Below are 24,788 nucleotides of genomic sequence, written 5' to 3' on the forward strand. Positions count from 1 at the left end.
CACAGAATGATTTCTAGTACATATTAAGCGCTCATTAAGTAATAACAATGATTATAATAACTAGAAAGAGATAATATGCCAGACCTGGTCTGGGCTGTGGGGATCCTGCCAAAACAGGGAAAAGGCTCTGCTCTCGTAGGGAAGATAGGTAAGTGCTGTGCTGTGCTCAGTCGCTCAGTCAACTCCTTGCGACCCCATGGACTGTAGCCTGCCAGGCTCCTCTGTCCATGGGGTTTCCCAGGCAAGAATACTGGAGTGGATTGGCATTTCCTTCTCCAGGGGATCTTCCAAACCCAGGTCTCCTACATTGCAGGTGGATTCTTAACCATCTGAGCCACAAGGCACACAACTGATGGGACTTTTTTGAGGGTTTGATTTTTTATGAGATTATTCTGTGTACTGAATGTGCTAGCAGGGACAGGAAGACAAAAAGATGGGGAGAGAGACCAGTTAGGGGACAGATGATGGGGACTTGGGCTAAAGCAGCAGAAGCAGGGTGGGCAAGGATGGCTGAATGAAGGATACATTTAGAGGTGAGGACTGTTAGAACAAGCTGGTGAACCAGATATAGGAAATGACAGAAAGGGAGGAATCAAGGATGAGCCCCAGGGTTCTGATGCCAGTGAAGGGGCTTCCCGGTAGCTACATACTATCAGGTATTTCACTCTCTGTAGGGTGATAGGAGGGCTTCCCTGGTGGCTCAGTGGTAAGGAACCTGCCTGCCAATGCAGGAGACTCTGGTTTGATCCCTGGGTTAGGAGGATTACCTGGAGGAGGATTCCCTGGAGGAGTAAATGGCAACCCACTGCAGTATTCTTGCCTGGAAAATTCCATGGAGAGAGGAGCCTGGCAGGCTACTGTTCATGGGGGTCACAAAGAGTTGGACACAACTGAGTGACTTAGCACACACACACAAGCGCCAGTTACTGACACATAGAAGCTAGGAGCCGGTTGAGAGGAGACGAAGAACTCGGGTTTTCAGGTCACATTTAAGGTGCCTGTGTAACCTCCAAGTGTGGGGGCCAGCTGGATATATAATCACAGCTGGATATACGAACCTGGGCCTCCAAGGGAAGCTGGGGTGGAGGAGGATGTGGCAGTCCCAGACCCTCCCACATGCTGAGGACAGAAGAGGAAGGGACCCAGGGGCGTAGGAACATGCAGAGTGTGATGTCAGCAACCCAGGGAGGAGGGAAGTCCCCTGGTCCAGCTCCTGAGAGGTCATGGGATGGGGGTGATGGCCCTGCTAGGGGAGAGGGGAGGGGAACAGGAAGTGAGCAAACACAGCCGGTGAGGGCTGGGAGTGCCTTCAAGTTTTGCTGTAAAGTGGAGCAGAGAAACAGGGTATCTGAGTGGGGATCAGCACGGCCCCCTCTCGAAACAGGCGAGAGGGGTGGTTAGGGGAGGAAGGACAGGGAGGTAACGGAAGTCCCCACACTGGGCCAGGCAGGACCTCGGTGATGGAGTAAGCTCATGTTGCTGTTACACAAGCCCAGTCAGGGTCAGACAAGGGATGGACAGGTGGGTATATTTCTGTATGCTGGCATTTTTCCTTCCTCCAGTGACGCAGGGGGGAGGGGGGCTGCAGGGTTTGAGACCCATCAGGGCCTCAGGGCCAAAGGCTCCAAGTCTCCTCCCTTTACACAAGGGTACCACCAGAGGCCACATGCTTGACCACAAATCAAAGCTCAAGTTTCCGGTGAGAAGGACCCAAGCTCAAGAAGGCTGGCTGACCTGCCTGAGGCCACACAGGATCCAGACAAGCGCATTCTAAATGATGGTCTTTCTTCTAACACAGTTCAGTGTACCTGGGACTTTGGGGTTGAACAAAGAGAGCTTGGCAGGGCTGCTTTTTGACATTTGAACCCAACTCTGGAAATTGCTGTTTGAGTTGTTCACCCTTCAGAGGCTGTCATCCCCAAGCCTCCAGCCTTCCAGCCTGGCCGCAGCCCCTCCTAGGATCCCAGCTGAGGGCAGGGAAAGGTATCATTGAGGTGAGTGGGCCATGGCCTTTTAAACTGTGAAAAGTGAAAGTGGCTCAGTCATGTCTGACTCTTTGAGACCCCATGATCTGTCCATGGAATTCTCTGGGCAAGAATACTGGAGCGGGTTGCCATCCCCTTCTCCAGAGGACCATCCTGACCTAGGGACGGACCCAGGGTCTCCCTGCACTATAGGCACATTCTTTACCATCTGAGCTACCAGGAAAGCCCATTTTAAAGCGTGTTGGAGCTAAAGAGAAAGGGAGCTTTGGGGTGATACCAGGGGACTCTCCAAAGGGAGCCTCATCCTCCTTGGATGTGACTTCCCTGTGCCCCCACCTCTAACATACACTTTCTTCCCCCCACTGCAGCCTCACCCCCAAAACCAGCACCCCCCAGGAACGAAACCCACTGCCCACACCTGCCCCTCTGGCCCTGCTATGTACGGCTTTGGCTCCGCCAACCAGCCAGCTCCCAGCCCGCCTCTTCTCTCCTCCCTCCTCTAATTCCACTCCAGACCCAAGCTAACCAGGGAAGGATCTCTTCAACCAACAAGCCTGGACCTGGTGGATGTGGCACCTTCTCCCCACCCAGGGCAGCCTGCCCTCCCCTGAGCAGTCGACCCCCATCTACCTTGATTCCTGCCCAATCCTGACCTTTCCCTATCACTCCCAACCCCTCTATCATCAAATAACTTCACAGGATGGTTTCTAGTAATGAAATGGCCCCAGCAGCTCCCTCCCATAAGCTCTGGCCAGACCTCCCACCCCCCAGCTGATGACACTGGGGTGCTCAGCCTTGGCTTACAGAGCAGGAAGGCACCAAAAACACCCTCCCATTTCTCCTTAGCTTTGGAGCTAGACTCTCAGTGTCTACCAGGCTTCCTCCAGGCCTGCACTCCAAATGAGCTCACTTGCAAAATTTAGTGACCAAATAGTATTGCTCCCGTCTCTGGCTTGTAGCTATAGATCTCCAGCTTCTCTCTCACACAGAGTCTTGAGTCTTTCTCACTGAGATGAACACATTTTGGAGTTTGTCCAACAAAAGACTACATTTGTTTCTTTCTGAACTCAGAGTTGAGGATTGGGTGGACATCAGGCAAACGTGTCAGGATCCAACAACCACATTCATCTACTTTGCCTCAGTAAGTTTCATTTCTGGGAATGTATCTTAAAAGAAAAAAAATACAAAATATAGGGGGGGAAAGCCAACATATAAAGATATTTATTGCAGCTCTATTTATAGCTAAAATAAAATGCATATATATATATATATATATAAACAAACATCCAACAAGAAAATGCCATGCAGCCATTTTTTAAAAAAGAATTCTACATCAACACTGAAAAATACGAGAAAAAAGTAGAAGTTAAATACACATTTACAATTTTGTAAAGAAAATAAAAAGTGCCCACGGGGGGGGGGGGGGGGATGGGGTGGGGAAGCCTGTTATTTTCTTTTTCTCAAAATTTCCCCTTATCATTTCTTTCAAAGCTGCCAGCAAAGTGGTGCCATCCTAAACCTCCCCCAAAATCTAATGTAGGAAAGAAACCTTGAATAGGCCTCCCTTAAGAGAAGAAACTGTTGGCTGGACCTGCTTGGCGCTTAGGATTTCCATGCAGCATGACATGGGGGTCTTAGGGAGGAGATGTGATGGGAAAAGCCCAATTCTTCTGTCTGTTCAGAACAGTCTCTTAGATGGAAGGACAGGGAACTAGTGACCGTCAGGCAAAGAATCACGAGGACAAAGGGGATGTCGTGTGTGGACAGGCTCTTCCAACCACAAGGCACTGTCTACTAGCAAGACAGCGCCGAGGAGGGACGGGTCAGCCAGAAGAACCCAGACTTGGAGTCTCAGGGAAGCCCAGCATGAGCCCCAGGGGCTGTTCAGCACCTCTTGATCAACCAGGGTTTTGCTGTCCTCAGGGCAGCCCTAGTACTGCTGGCCAGGAGTGAAACAGGATCTCCCTATGCTGAGCTGAAACAGGCTCACCTCTGCCCACAGGCCCCTCTTCCACCTGCCACATAGAACGACCCAGAATCACCCACCCCTGGGGTTCGCCCTGTCACTGTCCGCACTCATCCCTCATGTCTCCCTTTTTCAGGCCAAACGCCTGCGTCTCGCAGGGTCCATTGCCCAGTCCAGACTGTCCGCCACACCGCTGCTCTCTTCTGGATGCCCCTGTGTTTTGGGAAAAAAACCCAAAGAGAGGGGAACAGTGCCCATGACCAAAGCCCTGTGACCCCCCTGATGATCGTCTTCCCGGCTCAGCCTTGGACAGAATTTGCTTTTCTAGCAACTACACCTCACTAACTGATCTTTGACCTTCCAGTCAATCAAACCACCCTTTTTTTCATCTGGTTTACAATCCTTATCCAATGTTCATGCAGGTGGTGTTTTAAAGGGAGGAACTGCATTGTCTAAACCCAATCTAGGACCTCCCGACTGGGGCACTTAAACCTCTCTGGGGAAGGCTGAGAACAGTCATGTCAGGGGGAAGGAGACGCAAGACAAAAGGACATTATTACGGTGCTTTTTCCGTTTTTCTTTTTGCACAAAAACAGTCCATTTATTCAAGTGTTCTCCAGCACAAGTACATTAGAAAGGAGCTTTATTATATTCTTCTGGGCACAAAAAAAAAAAATGTGATGAAGGCGGAATTGACAGACTTTCTACATCTGCTGTACGCACTGACCTCTTTATAATTATTTCATAACAGCTATGTCACGAGCATCACTTACACAGAGATACAACAGGACATGGGGGCGTGGTGGTGGGGACCCACGCAGGGCCTTCTCACACCCCCTCCCCGATGTCCCAGAACCAGACTGTGAAATGTACATTATTATTGTCAATAAATAGAGAAGCAACCCTAAAAAAAAAAAAAAAAAAATACAGTGGTGAAAGGATGCTGGAACCAGGAAGAAAAAACAACAACAACAACAACAAAGAGTCAGAAGAGGAACTGAAGAAAAAGGAAAGAGGGCCGGGAAGGGAAGGGTCGGGGAGTAAGTCCTGCATTTAGCTGCGTGGAATGTGCAGTCAAAGTGTTCTCCCGCCGGGGTCAAAGCGAAATCGTCTGTAACAGTAAAAGTTATTACCAAATCAGCTACGGAGTTTATTCTTCAGTATGAATACATGATTTCCCACAAATAAGTAAGCACCCGCTACTTCAATGCCTCAGCTAAAACACATGAAATCGCTCATTTAGTTTTCAAGTACAAAGTTAAAATGCCTTTTTAATAATAATATATCAGAGTAAAATAATAGTCTCTTTTAAACTCCACTACAAGAAAACAAAACAAACAGTCATTGTCCAGACAGCAGACTTAATTTAACAATATATATTTTTAATAAAATGTTTTAGCACCTTGTTGAGTCACCTCCTCCCTCTGCGTATTCTAAGGAATTTCGGTATTTTTGTGGTTGGTTGGATTCTAGGGCTGTGCTACCAAATCAGTCTGTGAAGTGAAATGGGACTCCGGTGATGCTTTCGGATCCCTGCTCATGTTCTCGGGCCCAGGGCTGGAGGCCATGAGACTGGAGGTTGAGAAAGCCACCCTCCCATGCCCCTCGGGGGAGTTTTCCAGTTAGGGGAGTTACAGGAGTCTGGGGGCTTCCGCCAGGGCAATTTCCGCCAGTCATGACCAGCCAAGGACCTTCCATCCTTGTCCTCACTGCTTCTGACCTGCTTGTCTGTCCCTCTCCCCTGGACTCCACTGTCAAGGGCCAGCGGTGAACAGGAGGTGGCCAACCAAAGGCCTGCTCAGCTGGGTCTCTGGAACACACAGTGCAAGAGGGGCTGACCTCACATCCTAAAGACCCCAGCCTTCCTTTACCAAAATGTAAAGATCCAAGAGCTTCTGCTAGAACAGTGGAGTCCATCCTTGATATAAACCTGTCCTCTTTCCTCTTAGATCCTCCAAACACTTGTGGTTAATCCTTGCCCCAGGAGGGAACAGCCGGGCGGGGGTGGGGAAGGGGTGGGGATTCCAGCTCCACGCCATCCCTCCAAAGGTGGAGGAAAAGAGAGCTGGACAACTCCAGTGTCATCTCTGACCACAAGCGCTGGAAGCGTCCAGACTAGACCCTGCCTGATGACAAATTCAGATTCCTCATCTCCCAGGATCAAAACAGGGCCTGGCTAGGAACCCAGTTCTCACCAGCATCTGGGCTCTGCTAACCACAAGTAACAACCAGCTCTCACCAGATCTGATCGCGGTGCCAGGCAGGTCCCATGGCCCTAACTCTGCAAGTTCCCTGAAAACGACACCTCTTAAAGACACCCTTGCCATAGCATCTCTGCACCAGGCAGGACAACAGGAATTCAAAACCGCCTCCGAGACCCACTTTATATATAACTTTTGTCATCAGTGAGATGAAGACTAAGACTACTCCCTGGATGGCAATGCTGAAAGAATCCTTTCCTTGTTCCTGTTGTACACCATCCTGTGCTGGAGATGGTGCTATTCCCATCGAGGTTTCCCCAGAATTGCCAATTGCTCGGGAAGTAGGGGGAGACTAGTTCAATGTCCACTAGCCTTCCTTCCTGCTGGGTCGGCCTGTCCCAATCCACATCGTACAAACTCATTAAAAACCCACACAGGCACCTTCGCCAGCCAACCTCTCCCAGGCCCATCTCAAAAGCAAAGCGGCCCCCCGTACTCTTTTGGGAAGTATTTCTAGAATGTTCAACAGCAGAAAGATTCTGAGGTCTAAGAAAGAAAAACAGACAGTGGCACACCCGGGTGGCTGTCCTCTGACTACAAGACCCCACCAGCCTTCACCCCCAGCTCCCAGCCTACGTGCTTCGGCTGGTCCCCAGGGAAGGGGGTCGGCACCAACCAGCTCGAGGCCCCCAGAGTACAGCAGGTTATGGCCAAGGACCAGCTTCCTCCTTGGGCAGGCAACCCCCAGCTCTGTGACCTCAGCCAGTTCCCCCAGCCCAGAGCCACGGATCTCTTTGGCACCACACTCCACTTGGCACCTGCAGTAAGTAGGGGGTACCACCCTAAGTCCCTGGAAACCCCCATTTCCAGGAATTTGTAAATGAGCCTGCTCAAGAGAAACAAAACTCCACCAAGAACATGCTCCAGAATTTTCCAAAGGCCTTCCTGGTTTCTCCCACTGCACTGCCTCTACCAATGATCCCCCACCTTAATCCACGCACAACCTTGACCAGGCCTGTCCAAGCACAACTCTCCTTTAGAAGGTATACCCAGAGGCACCCCAGGGGTTGGAAGGAGATTGTGAAGAGCACCCCAGCCTGGCCAAGTTGGCACATTCCCAAGGTCCCCTTGGGACTTGCCAAGTTCTACTGTGGGACCAAGCCCCCAGGTGTGGCTGGAAGAAAAGCTGGCAATTGTTAATGCTCATCCCTGCAAGGGGGCCTCTGGCCAAGTCAGGTTGCCAGACCAGGAGGAAAAAGGATCAGCCACAACAAGCAAGCTGGCTGGCCCACGCTGACCCCTCAAGGCTTGCCACATCCTTGGCTACCAAGTTTCTTTCCCATGCAAGCTCCCTGGATGGAACTTGGGCCACTGGGAAAAGCAAACTCCTGCACACAGACACATAGCCTAGCAGAACAGAAGGTCCGCAGAGGAAGAGACAGTCCTGACACGGGCTGGGAAGACCTTAGCATCGGCCGCCACCAGGGGAGGGAGCACCTTGGACTGTCTGCGCAGCCCTCCTCCCCCGCCCTCCAGAGTTGTGCTGGTGGGCTCCGGGCCGGGAAGATGGAACCTGGCTGGAGGAGGGGGTCAGGGTGAGCACCACAGTTGGGTACAGATTCCAATGAGGGAGGGGCAGAGGGAACACCCCCCCCACCAGCTGCTCCAGCCCCGGGGGAGCCCACCGTCACCACCTGCCATCACGGCATGGAGCTGGCAGGAAGCAACTGGGTATGATCTTAAAAACCAATCTGATAAGGAAATGAGTAGCTTGGGGTGTGGGACTAAGCAGCCCCTAAAAGGAGTGGGAGACCATGGCCACCAGCTGTGAGCTTACTCCTGAGCAATGAGCAGGGATTCAAAGCTTGGTTAATTTTTTTTTTTAACAAATTACTAATTTGCTTTATTCCAAAGATGAGGTTTGCTGTCCCATTTCTTTCCAATGGAAGCCCCCTGGCCAAGACAGCCCTGGACGTCAGATTCATTTTGGACGGGGGAGAATAGGTAGGGGGAGCTGAGGGCTGACTTGACTGGTGCCTAGGGTTGCAGGTCAGTGTCACAGGTTGCTAACAGAAGAATCTTTTGACATCACCAGGGGCAAAAGAGATAGAACGCTACCTGCTAGAGGAGAGCACCTGCTAAAAGAAAACCTCCTCCTTTTCCTGTCTTCAGCACCTAGCAACTTCTGGGATTGACAGTCTACCTGCAAACAGGGCAACAGAGGTAAAGAGCTGCAGGGCCGACTCCGCAAAGTCCTGAATCCTGGGGAGAAGAGCACTGGGAGCTCCCTGGCTGTGTGTGTGTGTGTGTGTGTGTGTGCACGTGCATTTGTTATGCATCGGTATAGAAACATGTTCCTGTGTGTGCGTGTGGGACTGATTGATTGGTGTGGGGCTTGTCTGCAGTGGGGCCCGAGACTCAGCCTTCTAAGCCTCCTTCCCCCACTCCCCACGACATAATATTTCTTATACATGACCCTATCTATGTATTTATATAGCGCCTATCACCATAGGCCCTATCTTTCTAGGGATGCGAACATGGGACCATGTGCTTGACAGCACACCTCCCAGCCCTGCCAGTCCCAGGAGGTGCCATTCCCCCCTCCCATTATAAAATATATATCTCTATATGCCACATATCTACACCCCATCTATTCAGGCAGGCGTCTGCCCATTGGGCCCTCACCCTGGAGCCACCCACGCCATCCCTGCCTACCGCCAACGCCAGGCCGCCTGCCTCGGTGGGAAGCGGAACCAAGTGTCGTGCACTTGGGGCTCCAGGTGCTGCCGACTCGAGGTAAGAGCACAGCTTTCATCAGACCAAGTACTAGAAAAAAAATACACACCACTCCGATCACACACGCGAGGAGAGAGGGGCCTGGTCCTCCCTCCAGCCCTGACACACGTGACTCGAGAGGAGGGAAGCAGAAGAGAAGAGGGATACGCCCGGAAGGCCGGCCTCAGGGACACCCTCCCTGGCCGCTCAGCTGTTGCCCACCACGCCTGGTGGCCCACCTGGCCCGAGGGGTGGGGAGCCAGGGCACCAGGGCCACCACTAACTTCGAAGCACCCTGCTCCCCGCACCTTGGTTTGAAACCTAAAGGGAGGGGGGGTTGGGTTTTTGTTTTCTTAAAAGAAAATCTGAAAACAAACATAATTATAACCAGAACCATAAGAATAATTATAACAAAAGGTGTCATCAGCCTCCCAGTATAAAACTGCAGCCTTTGGAGATGACCAAAAACATCACATTCCAGGGGCTGGAAGCCGCCTTGTGCACAGAGGGTGGATGGCGGGGACCTCATAAAAGAACACACAAAAAGCGACTTAGACAGGAGAGCACCAGTACGTTTTGTATGTTTTTTTATTTGCTCCAGGTGGGGTCTGAATTGTCACTTGCCCGCACTCTGGATTTTTTTTCTGATCCCACCGCAAGGAGCCCTCAAATCGGCTAATGTGAGAAATTGGGAATGAAGACCCCTCATCCTGCCATCTTGCCGAGGGAGTCTCCTTTTCGAAAAAAATCAAAAGGTTATTGCGTGAGCCTGGATGGATCCCACTCTCAGCTTTCCACGGTCCCAACCACCGAATCTCACCCCCCTTTTTTGGCAGGGAGAAGCGGGAGAACGCTGTTCCCAAATTCTCCTTCACACCTTGTGAAACACCAAGGGGAAATCAAACACCCCACCACGGAAACGATTCACCTCCAAGCTGTCTCCCTTTCTCCATCCTTGGTTAAAACCCTTTGCACATAAGGCAACGTGGAAGCTGATGTTTTTACTCATCTCGCTGTTGTAAAGCACCATTATGAAGTCGGGTTGTACAGTAGTTAACAGTACCTTTTATATATATATCTCATTTCTATCATATATATATAAACTGTAAACAAGAGGTAACAGCGGCTTCTAGAAACTGATTTTCTTCAAGGTTTCCTGTGTGGTAGGCACCTGAATACTGTATAAAAGGGTCTTGTGTGGTGTTCTCGTCTCTCTGCTGCTAGTTGGGTTGTGATCTGCATGACCAGGAATGGTGCTGGCAAGACAGCTCAGTGGCTGGGAGGGGCCTCTGCCTCCTGAGTGTCTGTTTTCTGTCCCCTGCTTGTGCTCCTATCTGATCAGGCTAGAGACAACAACAAAAAAAAGATATATAGTAAAAAAAAAAAAAAAAAAAAATCCAATATATAGATTTCTATAGAATTTCCTTTTTTTCCTTCTCTCCCATCTTTCCTCTGCAAGGTATGGTTACTATTTTTCGTTACTGATTTTTTTTTTTTTTTTGCTGCAATAAACCCTCTTGTTTCAGTCACAGCAAGAAACAAAAACCCAAACAAACAGAAAACCCCTCTGAAAAGAGTAGAAAACAAAGGTTTGACCAGAAAAAAAGGGGGTAGTGGGGGTAGGGAGGGAGCTTGGTTTTGTTTTTAAATAGGACTGAAGATTAACATCGAAAAATCAGGAGATGATGTCCAACCCTTTTTGCAAGGCAAAGCCCTCCGGAATTTCCGCCTCTGTGGGGTTTGTTTGTTTTGTTTTAAATTCCTTTTTCTCTTCTGGGTGCTGATACTTCTCTCCATCCTCACGTTGTTGGTGTTTTGTTGTGTTTTGTGTTTTTTGTTTGTCTATTTAACCTTGTGTCACTACCTCGATTTGCCCTCACGTCCCTTACACACAAGCAAAATATTCCTTCAGCGGAGCGAAGAGGTGGCGGATGACCGGCACGCTCCACGACCGGCCCAGCAGTCTCTGCCTCGCCAAGCGGCTCATGTTGGAGACGTCGGTATAGTGGACAGGGAAGCCAAACACCCTGGGGAGAAAAGGCAGAGAGGGGCAGGGGTCAGCGCCGGCCTGGGGCGATCCTGTGTCTGTGATAACCAATTCGAGTCTCAGGCGCCTGGCTACTTTCTGTGGGTCCAAAGGCAAGTTAAGGTGATGACTGTTGAGAGATTCACCACACAACAGAAACAAACGTGTGTGCGCTCAGTTGTGTGTGACTCTGCAAATCCCATGGACTATATAGCTCACCAAACTCCTCTGTCTATGGGATTTCACAGGCAAGAATAGCAGAGTGGGTGGCCATTTCCTCTTTCAGGGGATCAACCCAACTCAGGGATCAAACCTGCATCACCCGCTTGTTTCCTGCGCTGGCAGGTGGACTCTTTACCGCTGACCCACACAGGAAGCCCAGAAACAAAGTCAGTGTTTGTGAAAAACACATCCAGGACACGCTTCACCTGAGACTGAGACCCACAGTGGGCATCTCAAGTCTGTAATAAACACACACCCCTGTGTCTTCCCAACCCCACCCCTGGACGACGGAAAACTCTGCAAGGCTCCCAACTCATGCCTGATGCCAGGAGCTTCTGCTTGCTCTGGTTGTGTGTTACATGTCTCTTTGTTTGGCTAAATCACAGTTACCCCAAGAATGAGGACTCAAGTCCAGTCTGCACAAATGAGGGCACTGAGGCTGTAAGGCCCATTTGCTCCCATGCTGTCCTGGTCTACAAAGAACCTAACATGAGCGGCGTGGAGCAGGGAAGCTTCTGCAGCTGCAGTGTCTCCTTGGAGGTGAGCAGGACTGCTGGGAGCCAAGGCACCAGGGACAGATTCCTAGATGCCCCCTAGTTTAGCCCAGCCTCACAATCCAGAGTCTTCCCCAGGCACCAGCCATGTTGGGAAATGCCTGGGAAAATAAACCCACCACTCACACGATGTCTGCAGGGGATCTGAGCCTGGCACAGAGGCCGGGATCCCACCCCCCACCAGCACAAAGAGTGGGTACCTTTCCATTTCAGTGCACCATAAGATGTCCTCTTTCTCATTCATGAAGACGGGGAAATGCTGGTCTTTGCCCTGCTTTATGGAGTTCGACCTAGTAGTAATGGTCCTCACTTTGCTGAACTAGAAGATGGGAGAGGAAACGGGAGATGAGCACTCATCCGCAGCTGACAGTGACTACCACGTCCAAAGCCTACAAGGCCTGCTCCATCCAGGGGCCAGGGTTTCCCTGCTCTTCCTCCTACACAGAGGGCACCCAGCTGTCCTCATTCCAATCCTGCTGGCCAAGGACTAGAGAGACAGCAGCTTGAGTCACCATCCTTCCCAAGTCTTCTAAGAGCTGTTTTTCTTCCCAGGAGTAATGATTTACAGGCAAAAGGATGCCAAATTACCCAGGGGTGCAAAGACACCCCTGGGGTGCCAGCAGTCCCAGGAGATTTCTCCAGAGAGAAACGAACTGCCACATCATAGGAGAATCTGCTCTGAAGGCTCATGCAATGATGATCCTGGCCTGGTAATTCAAAAGCCCAGGAATCTTGGCCAAGACTCCTTAGCGTCTGCCTCCCATGGGACCAGCGGGGCGATGCTCAGCAAGCAACGGTTGTAAGCAGCAAGGATTCCAACCTCTTCCCCTGCCCTTCAGGCTTTCCTCTGGACCCTCCCCCTCTGGCCAACTGCAACCCCGAGTTGCATCCTCCGCAGGCAGCACACAGCCCTGGTGCCGCTCCAGCGCATCCTGCCCTTCTCCTTACCCCTAGCAGAGGGCTTTGATGCTGGGGCTAACCTTGGCTATTCGGCCGTGCTCCAGACACTCCTGCAGCTCCAGCTTATCATTCACAGTGGATGCCAATGGCCTAGGAGGCAGGAGAGAGAGGGTAACGACCGAAACCAGGAGAATGGCAGGGATGCACTCTCGGCACTGACCCAGCAACCATCTGATTCACATGGAGAAGTAAAGAACCCCCATCAAACTCCCCCAAACACAGGTACAGACACTGTGGCCACTCACAGACACAGGGCCATCAAGCACCAAATCCTTTAAGGTAAACTCAAAAGTGGTCCCAAACTACAAACAAACAGATAACGCCTGCCTGCCAAGAAGGGGAAACATCCAATTATTTTTAAATCTGTTCCCTAAAGACTGCATCTGAAAAGTACTCATCACGAAGCAAGCTTTGGCATGACAGAATGTTCTGTATTTCGACTATGGTGATGGTTACAGGTGTGTACGGCAGATGACACTCATCAACTGTACTTACTGTACTTACTGTAACTGCACTTACATGTACAGTCAACAAGAACTTAAATTCTGCACAGTCCCCAGACGACTAAAATTCTGCGACACTAAACGTGCCACTTCTCAGAAGGTAGACCAGATCACTAAGCATCACTTTCGGTGATGGCCTTTTCTGACATTTAGGATTATTTACTAAAGGTTTCACGTAGTGGTCCACCACCCAGGACCCACAGTCAAACTGCACCTCCGAACTCCCCTCTGTTTATGTGCACATGTGCATACACACACACACACATCCTGTACTTTGTCCCTTTGTGCTTGTACTTTGTCCCCTGCAGTACCTCTGCTCCTCCTGGAAGCTCAGAGTTCTAAAATTTTAGGCTTGGAAGAAGCAGGTAAGAAAAATCCCACAGGTCCAAGGTCTGTCAGGAGATAATCACTTAGTGGCTCTATAAAAATACTAGACCACATAAGCCAATCCACCCTATCCAATATTCACAGACATCCTGGGAAGGTTAGGGGGACACCAAGATAGTTTTTAGGTCAGGTGCCCACTGACCCACCTCCTTCTGAGCCACAAGCCCTCAAGAAAGACAGGAGCTTTGCCAAACAGGTCTGAGACTGGGAAGTTCCTAAAACCTTCTGCTATTGGCAGAGAGGCATAGTAGATGACTGAGTTCAGGTTAAATGGTTCATCTAATTTATAAGGAAACCATGGAGATTTAAATCCACACTTGGGGTGGGGGGTGGGAGGCGGTTTGGAAGGGAGGGGACACATGTAAGCCTATGGCCGATTCATGCTGATACATGGCAAAAATCACAATAGTGTGATTATCCTCCAATTTTAAAATAATTTTTTAAAAAACCAAACTTAAAACACTCTGGAAAATACTTCTCTTTGTAATATATTATCACAATTGGGGGAGTCTCCCTCTGCTTCTAAACTGCTGACTCTCAACCAGAATTCTTTTCTCCTCATAAAGTGAGTGAAGTCGGCTCAGTCGTGTCCGACTCTTTGCAACCCCATGGACTGTAGCCTGCCAGGATCCTCCGTTCATGGATTTTCCAGGCAAGAATACAGGAGTGGGTTGCCATTTCCTTCTCCAGAGGATCTTCCCGACCCAGAGATTGAACCTGGGTCTCCCGCATTGGAGGCAGATGCTTTACCAGGGGAGAAACCTGGTTGTCTCTTCTCATAGGCCTTTTTATGACTATTACACTGAAGAAATGAAGTTTTCTTCATTCCGGGACATTAACATCCCTGTGCAACCTACACAAAGGGCATCTTCCCAAAAAAGGACTTGATGCTGACGATGCGTGTGAACAGTTAAGTGGAGGAGGATGCTCTAAGCTGTGTGGTGCCTGCTGTTTCAAGACAGTGTCTCCAGAGCCAGTATGGCCCAGCAATGGGCACCACTCTTCCCCATTCCCAAACACATCCTCTGTGGCTTTACCTCAGGAAACTAAGGACTAGCTGACTCTCAACACATCACCAGTACAGGAGAACCAACCCTGTAACTCAGCAGCACAATATATGGTCTTCTGTGTCAAGAGTGTGCTTTTTAAAGGTCCTATCTGAGACCACTAGTTTTTCGATTCTTAGCCAAGTTATTTTCTACACCCTGACTCCCCTTCTTCCTCAAGGAAAAGGAAAGACAAAACTTGGCAGAGCAGAAAGCTGGTCTGCAGGGGAGGCTGGCCACCCCTTGCGCCATCATCCTGCCTGCAGACACCCACCCACGGCCACCTGGACACGGAGCTCTCACCAACCTGTTCATACCAGGAAGGTTCCCCCAGAAGTAGCGGGCCCTGTGCGCAGCTGACACTTCTTTGGCATCAATCATCACAGGGTTGGACTATAAAACAAAAGAGAGAGATGAATATTATAGCGGGCCAAGAAACTTTGTTAGTTTAGAGCCTCAAAGGCTCTCACTTCTCTCTCAGGAGGCCACACTGTGATAGCCTGAAGCTCCCTGGAAAAGCCAGAATCAAACTCAGCTACATTCCACATGCTCCCACGGGAACATTCTAGACCCGCACATGGTCCACACTGCCAAGATGGAGAGGTTCTATCTGCACTGTTCCATGTAGTAGCCACTAGCCTACCAGGTGCTGATGGCTAGGTACTTGAGGAGGCTGGGGCGACCGGGGAATCCTAACGTCAGTTTGAACACCACATGTGGTGGATGTCCACCTCATTGGACCACACAGCTACAGCTAACCCGGAGGCTTTGGGAAAGAACATTCCAACAAGTGTGGAAGTCTTTACTGCATGTCCCGATAGTGAGCAAAACAGATGCCTGCTCCAACACAGTCAACAACCAGCTTGAGGGGTCTGAACCCAAGACTTGGGCACATAGACTGCTCAGCCAAAGAAGGGCTCTGGCCCAGAAACCCTCTGCACAGGCCCAAACTGGGCTCAGCCAAGTTGGGACCCACATTACGTGAAGTAAAAACTGAGATAAACCGTGTTTTCTTCCCAGGTGGCGTAAAGCACCCATTATGGAGGCTGGGAGTGAGGACAAACCATCCTGGTTGGGAAAATTGATTCTGGCATCTCAAAAGGATCCCCCAGGGAAACACCACACAGACCTCCAAGTTAGGTCCTCCAAGCACTGAGGCCACACTGACATACCACCTCTTAAGAGTGAGACCACGGATTCTATCAGGGGTGGGCTTCCTCCTCGCCTACTCGGGAAGCCCAGAGCTTCCCACCGGGCCCCTTGCAAAGCAGAAGTTCCCAGTCCCCAGCTCCACAATGCAGATGAGATAGGGATAAAGCAGCAGTCCAAGGTAGAAGCCATTAGTGAGCTGGCCAAACCAAGGGTGCTGGCTATACCTCGAGAAATCGCGAGATGTCCCTCTTGTCACTAACGCCCATGGCCACCACATTCTCAAAGAGCCAGAAGAAGGGGCGGTCATCTCCCTCCTTGGGCCGCGCATCATGCAGGAGGCGGTAGAACTCAAAGAAGAGCCGGCCAGTGCCCTCTGAGAGGTCGGAAGAGAAAGCCATCAGCTGGGGCTGTCTGCAGGAGACAGTGGTGTGGCTCGGGCACGGGGAGGGCAGGGTCGTTGGGAGTAGCCGTCCCAGGGCAGAAATATCCAAAGAGGAAACCGATGTGCGGAAGCGCCAGCTCAGGAGGCGGAAGGGCGATGAGGCACCTACCGTAGAGTCCCTTGCGGGCAGGATTGACGATGGAGAGATCATTGCAGGGACTGCCCCCAATCACCAGATCGAACGGGCCCCACTCCTGGATCTGGGAGGATAAAGGTAATGTGATGGGCCTGATGTCCAGGGACAGAGGCGGAAAGGAAGAGAGAAATGATCTGTGAAGTTGGCAAAAAAAAGTACTTCGCTTGGGAGAGAAGAGACCAGATGCTTTGTATGCTATCTACACACACATACACACTCTCTCTCTTTCCAGCCATGGGCAAGTCAGTGAGGCTCTCTGGGCCAAGTTTTCCAGATAGTAAAATGAAGGGACTCAACTGAACATCTAGGAGGCCAGCATGGAAAACAGCCACGCAGGGACAGTAGTCTGGGCTGTGCCAGATGAAAGGGGCCCTGTGCCCTCTGAACCCTTCCAATGCCCTTCAGGGCCTGGGATTCAAGGTCTACATGTTTACCTGGAAAGGCAAGGGGGCCACTCAGAGAAGACCCCACCAGACCCCACTACCGCGACAAAATGCAGGCTGGTGAAACTGTGGCTAGCAGTACCAGGAGGATAGGAACCTACTGTACCCCACAACGCTTCACTCAAAGGGGCCCAGAAACCAGCCAGGGAGGAGCCCAGGCCCTAAAGGCCTGGCCCCCCAAGTCCCAGCAGAACCTGCCCAGCCTCTTGAGACAAAAGAGGGAGATGAAAGAGGAGGAGGGACAGAGTGCAAGCAGGGAGAGGAAGATGAGAGCAACAGGTGCTGGCCCAGGAGCTGAGCGACTTGAAAAGGGGGCGGGCCTAGGAGCTGAGTGACGTGGAGGAAGGGGCGGGCCCAGGGGCTGAGTGCCTGGAGAAAGGGGCAGACTGCGGCGCTGACGTACATGCTTCTGTGTAACGCTGCGGACGTCCCCGACGTACATGATCTTCCCCTGGTGCCGCACCATGCCCACTGTGATGGAGTCCTCACACACCTCGGAGGCGATGTAGCGGTCCACCTGAATGCCCAAGTCCTTCAGCACCAGAAGCCCTGTACCAGCCAGCAAAAAGCAGAGTCACTGGGCCACCTGCCTGGCACCCTGGTCTTTGCAAGGGGTCCTTGAGCCAAGCCGGACACATGGGTCAGAGTCAGGCCCAAGCCCCACCCTGCCCAGAAACTTCCGGGTCCAACTGGAATTATCAGTAACAAAGACACTGAAGCTGTTACCGTTGAGGCTGTCTCATGCCTAACTGGATCTATTCAGAAAACATTCCAGGCAGGATATTCCAGGGCTTTCCGGAACCAGGGGAGAACAACAGCTGAATCTCGAGTGGGCTTTCCTTTTCTATTTCTGTACACGTGTCCTTCCTTGGCCCTTAACATCAGGCTGCAATTCAGCCATCCAACAACATTCAACATAAACGCTGCCTGCTCTAAAAAGGTTTCACTGATGCCCACCCCATTCCATGGCCCCCAGGATGGCCTTCCTGCCTCTTTGAGCCCCCAACACTCCGGCACCCTCTCCACCTCAGAGCACCACGCATGCCTGATCCAACCCTTCTTTTGGGTCTTCACAGCACAGTGGGTGGTCTCATTGAATGTGCTTCCTCCTGAGCTAACCAGTATTCACACTTCCTGACCAGGACCCTTCCACAAACTGGTTGGAACAGACCAGCATTCGGAACAGACGCTGAGAGCTTCAGGAGACCCTGTATGATCCTTCATTGTTCCCAGCAGATCTCCCCACAAGGAGCCTGCCCAGCCTCTTGGGGTGTGATGCTGCTTAAGGAGGCTTCCAGGTTCTAGCCTGGGAAACCCAAGCTGTACATGAACTCCTCTAGGTTCACACAACAGCACTGAGCTGGGTACAGAAGACACACATCTGTCTGGGGGGACCAGCCCCACCCTCTGGCCAAGGTCTCTGGGCCCAGCCTTCCCATCTTCCTCTGGTCCTGGGACAAGTTCTGATGAGGACTGTTCTTTCCTAAAGACTGAAAAGCCTCAGCCTGGGGGCAGGGCAGAGGAGTGGCTGTCAGGACTCAGGTTAAGAACACATGAAATTAAAAACTGGCTACACAGTTAAGTATATAAAGACGCATGTATGAGAATGTTTATTACCGCACTGCCCAGAAGAATCAGGAAAAAAGCAAAACACCCAATAGGGGTTCATTAAGTTATGGTACTTTCACTCCACGGCATCCTATGTAGCATTTACAAATAACACAGTCCTATATTGGTTGATGTGAAAAACTACTCGTAACACTATAAATGAAATGGCAAAATATAACACTATGCATTTTAATATCTACATATGATTATATAAACATACAAGCCCAGAAAAAAATCTAAAAATGTAAAAGGACATATACCAAAACACTAATTATAGGATTATGGGCAATTTAAATATTCTTTAGACTCTTGTTTACAGTTTGTTTTTCACTGTGACTTATAATCAAAGCACAACAGGACTGCCTATGTTTTTACTTTGGTCGCCAAGTCTGTCCTTTGAGGTTTTGTGAAAATCTTCAATAATCTCTGACCAGCAACTGCTCCATTTTCTGCTGAAGAGCCCCCTAGCCCTGCCCATTTAAGGGAATGCCCACTGAACATGCTGGTTTACCACCTATTTTCAACTTCTCCTTCAACACAAAAGTTTCCTCCTTAGGCTAACATTTTAACAGCTGTAATATTAACTGTCACCCTGTTTTGCCAGAGTGACATACACACAGTCCCCCGAGCTCAGCTCCCATGTCCTAGGACCGAGATGCCAACCAGTCTCACCTGTAGCGATTCCATCGAATAGAGACAGCACCCGGATGGGCTTCCTCTTCTCGGCTGGGACAGGTGGGTAAACCTTCGGAGGGTCCTAGCAGCCAGCACAACAGGCCAGGTGAGCATCCAGGAATGTACCACAGACCCACACCTGGGGCAGGCCTCTCTGCCAGTTGTGAGCACTTGGGCCCTCCAGACCCCCACACTCCTGGCTGGCAGTGCAGGCATGGCTACACGGTGCTCAGGACCTCAATCCAGTGCTCTCGCTTTGGCAGACTCTGCCCTCTGGCTCTGGCAGGTGGGGATGAAAAGAGCTGCCCTCCACCCAGCACCCAGCACTCACGAATTCCTGGTCATGGTTGTTGGCGAAGAACATCTGGAGCCGAGACGGCCAGTCGTCCCGCCGCCGCAGCAGCCCGTAGGTACCCTTGTGCCCGCACATGTAGCAGTTCCAGGGGTCTTCCTTGATGGCTGCCTGCGCAGCCCCTGGCCCCACCAAGAGATCCACACACTCCACGCAAAAGCACCTGGAAGGAAGCACAGTGGAGCAAAGTGGACGCTCACCCCCAGGCCAGGATGGAGCGTGGCTGTGGCTGCAGTGCTGGGCAGGACAGGCAGTGAAAGCCCAGGTGCCGGGCAAGGAGTGCACCGCATTCGGGGCAGGGCCTCACCTGCAGCAATTGTTGTTCCCACACATGAGCACCTCGCGCCCCCCGCAGCAGATGGTGCAGTAGGACTGATAGCCGTCGTCATCGTACTGGTACGCGCATTCCAGGAAGCAGTTCTAGGGAGCAGCATGGAGGCTCAGAGACCAACAGGCAGCACCCAAGCCAGCCAGTGCAAAGGCAGGCGGTAAACCCAGCCTCCGGGCTCTCGCCTTGGAACCTCCACACAGCCCTGGAGACATGACCCTGCCACTCATCCAGTCAGGGTTCCGCCCAGACCACACATCTGGGAAGGGGATGCCGTGTCTCCCCACCCACTGCAGTGGACGCAGCGGGGAGAGGCACCCTAACCCTAACTCAACGACGTGTCCTGCCCCTACTTCACACTAGTGACTGTGACATTGTGAGCACGCCATCTGAGGACAAGAACCAGGCCTTAGAAGGGGGGGCAAGGATCTCTCAGAGGAAAAGCAACAGCAGGTCAGACACTTGAACCCCCAGGGTCCATTTTATCAGGACTTTGCGTCAAGAGCAAACCTCAGAGTCACCCTTATAGCTACCACACCTACTACAGCCCTGAGGCCAGAAGGTGTGGCCAGCCTAGGGCCTTGTCTCTGCTGGGCGTGCCCTACCTTGCAGTTTTGGCACATTCCTCCGATGAAGAGAGGGTGTTCCAAGGTGACGTTGAGGCTCCCACAAGAGATGCAGATGTCTGGGGAGCAGCGGAAGCAGAGTGTCATTGAAGGGCCCCCCTCCCGCCTGGGGCCAAAGCCTGGCTCCAGAAAAGAAGGCAGGAAGGCGTCTGGGAGGGGCCCCATGGAACAGGGAGGCCATGCAGCCCCATCCCAGGAGCCTACTCATCTCCCAGAGCAACGATGCCACCTTTCAGGAAAGGCATGCTATAAGGACAAATGCCTGCCTGCAAGAACAGGCCTGACCCTCCGGAGATGTCCCTGAGCAGCCAGTCCTGAGGGCCTGGGTCCCTGATCCCATCCTTCCCAGCCCTGAGGGCCCCAAGCTGGACACACCATCATTTGGCAAAGGGAGACAGACATGGGAGGCACTAATGACCACCAGATGAGAGAAGGTGGAGGAAAGGCAAAAGGGCCAAGCTCAAATCCAGGCTTCCCCAGTGGCTTAGGTGTAAAGCGTTAAGTAAGTAAGTAGTTAAGTCGCTCAGTTGTGTCCGACTCTTTGCGACCCCATGGACTATAGCCTACCAGGCTCCTCTGTCCATGGGATTTTCCAGGCAAGAGTACTAGAGTGGGTTGCCATTTCCTTCCCCAGGGAATCTTCCTGACTCTGGGATCGAACCCGGGTCTCCCGAATTGCAAGCAGACTCTTTACCCTCTGAGCCACCAGGGAAGCCCCATGTAAAGAATCCACCTGCAATGCAGGGGATGCGGGTTCAATTCTTGGGTAGGGAAGATCCTCTGAAGGCGGTCATGGCAACCACTCCAGTATTCTTGCCTGGAGAATCCCATGGACAGAAGAGCCTGGCAGGCTACAGTCCCGGGGGGTTGCAAAGAGCTGGACACGACTAAAGTGACTGAGCTCGCGTGCAAGTCCAAATGAGGCCACCGCTCTCTGACCAACAACCCTAGTGACTGGCCCCTGCCACTGACAGGGAGACTGTAGCACCGGGAAGGCAGGGGTGTGCCAAGCAGGCTGGAGGCAATGGCAGGTACAGGACAGAGCCGCCTCCAAGTACCCCTGGCCCACGACAGCGGATGTTCCCTGGTACCTTACTGCTCTGTGCCGGCAACCACCTGTGGGCCTCACGTCCACCCCACGGGCCCTCACGCCCGGCCCACAGACAACAGATAACTGACTTCCCAGAGTCAACACCCAGCAGCCCCTCAGGACTCACCCTCGATGTTCCGGCACTTCTGCCGTACCTCGTACACCAGCCGCTCTGGGAGGGGAGAGAGCAGCGCGGGATTTAGAGGGGCCTCGAGGGCCACGCCCACCCCTCTGAATGCTGGCCCCACCCCACCACGCCCTTCCGGGGCCCCGCCCTCCACAGCCAGGCCCACTACCTCTTGTGCGCTCATCAATGATCTCCTTGACCTTAGGCTTCTCCGTTGTGCTCTTTCGGGGCTTTTTGGCTGGTGGGGGCGGCGCATAGGCAGCTGCCTCGGGTTCAACCCACATGTCTGTGTAAACTTCTTTGTAGGGGTTCTTCTCCTCTGGATCAGGGAAGCAGGTGAGGAGACCACGGTTACCGCTGACAAGGAACCCCAGCTCCCTCCCCTGTACATCTGCCTACAACAACAAGGGGGTGCAGCCTGGTCCCTAACTTGTTCCTACTCCCAACTCCGGGGCCCGCAAGCCAATGGGGAACAGGTCATTCGGAGTCCCAGAGCAGCCCTGCCCCTACCCTGACCCCAGGGAGATGGGGACGGTAGCATTCCCACAGGCCACTGTGATGGGAGAGAGACCTGGTAGGCCCCCCCTCCAAGCATGGCTCCCCAAGCCCAGGTGCGGAGTTGCTGGTGCACCTGCATGTACCTTCTGGGGGCTCCAGGCCCTTGGGGCCAGAGGGCTGGAACCCTCCCAGGGCCCACTCGATCATCTGTTTGTTCTGCACCTCCACGGCCTTGGCAGTGTCGCTCTCGTCGCTGTCATGGCACATTGGAAACAGCTTCCCCGCTCGGCTGCTGGCCACCTGGGGGCAACACGTGTGGGGGAGGCTGTCAGGAGAGTAGCGAAGGTGGGCTCAGGCAAGAGGCGGGAGAAGGTGCAGAAAGGGGGCAAGTGACGAGAGGAGGCCAAAGGGCCTCGCAGGTGGACCCTCTGCCCAAGCCTAACCCTGGGCTCCAGCCCCCAGACGGAGCCCACCCCCACCCGCCGCCCGCCACTGAGCCCCTTGGAGGAGCACTGACCTGCAGGACCTCATAGATGGCCTTGCGGTACATGGGCTGCTTGTTGTAGGTGGCCTGGTGGAACGCACTGCAGAAGGAGCTCAGCGGCATCAGCTTCTCCACGCACACCTGGAGGCACAACCCGCCTCATTTGCACCTCTTCCCAAGCTCATCGAGCACCCACCACATGCCTGGCATGGTGGGGTGGGGGGGCATGGTGGGGTGGGAGGGACAGTAAGACCCGCCTCTGCCCTCGAGAGGACCAGATGCACCAATAAGTAATCACAGAATGCAAAGGAAGAGTCCAGCCCCAGGTGCGGGGAGGGCATTCCGGGTAAAGGGTTCCTGGAAGGCAGCCGAGCTCTCCAAGTGCAACCTAATTACCTCTGGGGACTTTTCCAACCACACATTTGCAGACTGGGGATGAACACAGCTCCCTCTCCTATGATCCCACTCCAACCACACCCCCAGCCGAAACCAGAGACCCTGGGACCAAGACCCCTTCCCATCCCCACTCCCCAGGCCACCACCGAACCCCGGACTCACCACTGAGAACTTGCCGTCTCCGAACCACATGACCCAACGAGTGCCTTCCGCTGCTCGGCTCCGGCCCGTCATCCACCAAGACACAATGCGGCCTGGCCACCAGGAGAAGCCCCGCAGTTTCCCCCACACCAGCTCCCCAATGCCAAAGCCCCGGCCGTCCTGGAGCCCCAAGGAGCAGAAGTCATTACAGGGTGGTCACAAGGCCCTGCCACCCTGCTTCCCCCCACAGCACCCCAGCCCTGGACGTCTGAGGGTCACGACAGCCGGGAGGGAGCTCCATCGGAATGGACAGAGCAAGACTGGAGAGACCAAGAGACGTGGGGTCAGGTAGAAAGAGCAGGACAGAAGGAGCCGGACGAGGCGGGTGAAGAAGCCAGCAGCTCACCTCGTACTCCGGTTCATCGTCAGCTGCTTTGGTGGCGTTCTTGTCCCCGGCATCGGCGCCCACGGGCTCAGGCGTGGTGGCCACCGTGGGGGACGCAGGGTCGGTGGGCTGCTGCACAGCGGGAGGACTGGCCTCCTCCACCTTCTGAGACTCGGTGGACCCCTGGTTTTCTTCAACAGCATTCATTACTGCGATCACCTTGGCTTTCTTCTCAGCCTGGGGAAACAAGGAACAGAAGTTACCTTGATCTGATACTCAAGGGGCACTTCTCCATCTCTCCATGGTCTGGAGATCATGACAGAAGGTCAGGGGCTGGAGACAGAAGTTCCCTCATCAACTCAACGGGCTTGCCGTGGAAAACAGAAAGATCTGCAGTTGAGAGGTGAAGTCAATCACTTGGCTCAATTCCAGCCTTCTCTTCTGCCTCTTAGGAAATCTTCCTCCCTCAACTAATCTTCCTCAACGGTCAGCATCATTAGTTGCCCACCCTCTGATATGCATCAATTATATTCAGAGACTATTCTATTTAGATACCAAGGTTAGGCACAGACCTTGTGTGTGCACCTAAGATTAGGCACAGACCTTGGTTTTGTCCTTTCTTCTCTTACTCCCCAGTCTAGAAACAGATTCTCTTGTCCTTTTCTCCACAGTTTTCCTGGGTAGTCGACCCCTTCTATTCCTGGTCTTGGCTTCCACACAATTCTAGTTTTGCTGTGATGCCTAACAATGAAATCACTATTTTGTGTTCAGAGTGCTTCGTTCTTTTCCCATCTGCTCAACCACCACCACAAGACCCAGAAGAGCTTGCCTGCTCTCCTGCTCACACGCCATCCTGGAGTTCTCAGGATTATATCTAACTTACTTGGTCACCAGATTCTACGCCTTCTATGTGCACCTTTTCAGATCCATCAATATATTCATTCTTTCAACAGTCATTTAGAGAGTCCACAGTATAGCCAGGCATCCTCTCTGCCATCCTACTGACAATCCCAGGGACTTGCCCAATCTCAACAGCCTCCATCCTTTCACTGTTTCATGCTCCTCTCTCAAGCTGTGACCACAGGCCCCTTCCTTCTCGAAACCTGCTCCAGGATTCCCACGGCCTTTGCTGTTTAGTCGCTAAGTCATATCTGACTCTTTGCGACCTCATGGACTGTAGCCCACCAGAATCCTCTCTCCGTGGGATTTCCCAGGCAAGAATGATGGTGTGGGGGTGCCATTTCCTTCTCCAGGGGGATCTTCCCAACCCAGGGATCAAA

General features: G+C 52.4%; 1 protein-coding gene across 17 annotated transcripts in view; it reads right to left on the reverse strand.

Annotated features, from left to right (window-relative positions):
• Positions 1–4,516: 4,516 nt before the first annotated feature.
• The window catches only part of DNMT3A (DNA methyltransferase 3 alpha), a 104,287-nt gene continuing 84,015 nt past the window's right edge, over positions 4,517–24,788 (reverse strand). For 14 of the 17 annotated variants that reach the window (XM_069582786.1, XM_069582785.1, XM_069582784.1 and 11 more), the window contains 17 exons: positions 23,530–23,745; positions 23,145–23,303; positions 22,620–22,727; positions 22,246–22,402; positions 21,774–21,923; positions 21,605–21,649; positions 20,367–20,446; positions 19,741–19,853; positions 19,413–19,596; positions 19,079–19,163; positions 17,202–17,347; positions 16,329–16,419; positions 16,002–16,150; positions 14,933–15,018; positions 12,710–12,779; positions 11,930–12,048; positions 9,498–10,954 (listed from right to left, as the gene is read on the reverse strand). In XM_069582786.1, the coding sequence (XP_069438887.1) occupies positions 10,813–10,954; positions 11,930–12,048; positions 12,710–12,779; positions 14,933–15,018; positions 16,002–16,150; positions 16,329–16,419; positions 17,202–17,347; positions 19,079–19,163; positions 19,413–19,596; positions 19,741–19,853; positions 20,367–20,446; positions 21,605–21,649; positions 21,774–21,923; positions 22,246–22,402; positions 22,620–22,727; positions 23,145–23,303; positions 23,530–23,745 (2,100 nt within the window). In that variant the 3' untranslated portion in view covers positions 9,498–10,812. Of the gene's footprint in view, positions 5,063–8,270; positions 8,356–8,867; positions 8,979–9,497; positions 10,955–11,929; positions 12,049–12,709; positions 12,780–14,932; positions 15,019–16,001; positions 16,151–16,328; positions 16,420–17,201; positions 17,348–19,078; positions 19,164–19,412; positions 19,597–19,740; positions 19,854–20,366; positions 20,447–21,604; positions 21,650–21,773; positions 21,924–22,245; positions 22,403–22,619; positions 22,728–23,144; positions 23,304–23,529; positions 23,746–24,788 lie in introns of those variants that run through there. The other 3 variants (XM_069582782.1, XM_069582783.1, XM_069582781.1) reach the window with 2 other exon arrangements.

This window comes from Ovis canadensis, chromosome 3, assembly GCF_042477335.2.
Source record: "Ovis canadensis isolate MfBH-ARS-UI-01 breed Bighorn chromosome 3, ARS-UI_OviCan_v2, whole genome shotgun sequence".
NCBI classification, from domain to species: Eukaryota; Metazoa; Chordata; class Mammalia; order Artiodactyla; family Bovidae; genus Ovis; species Ovis canadensis.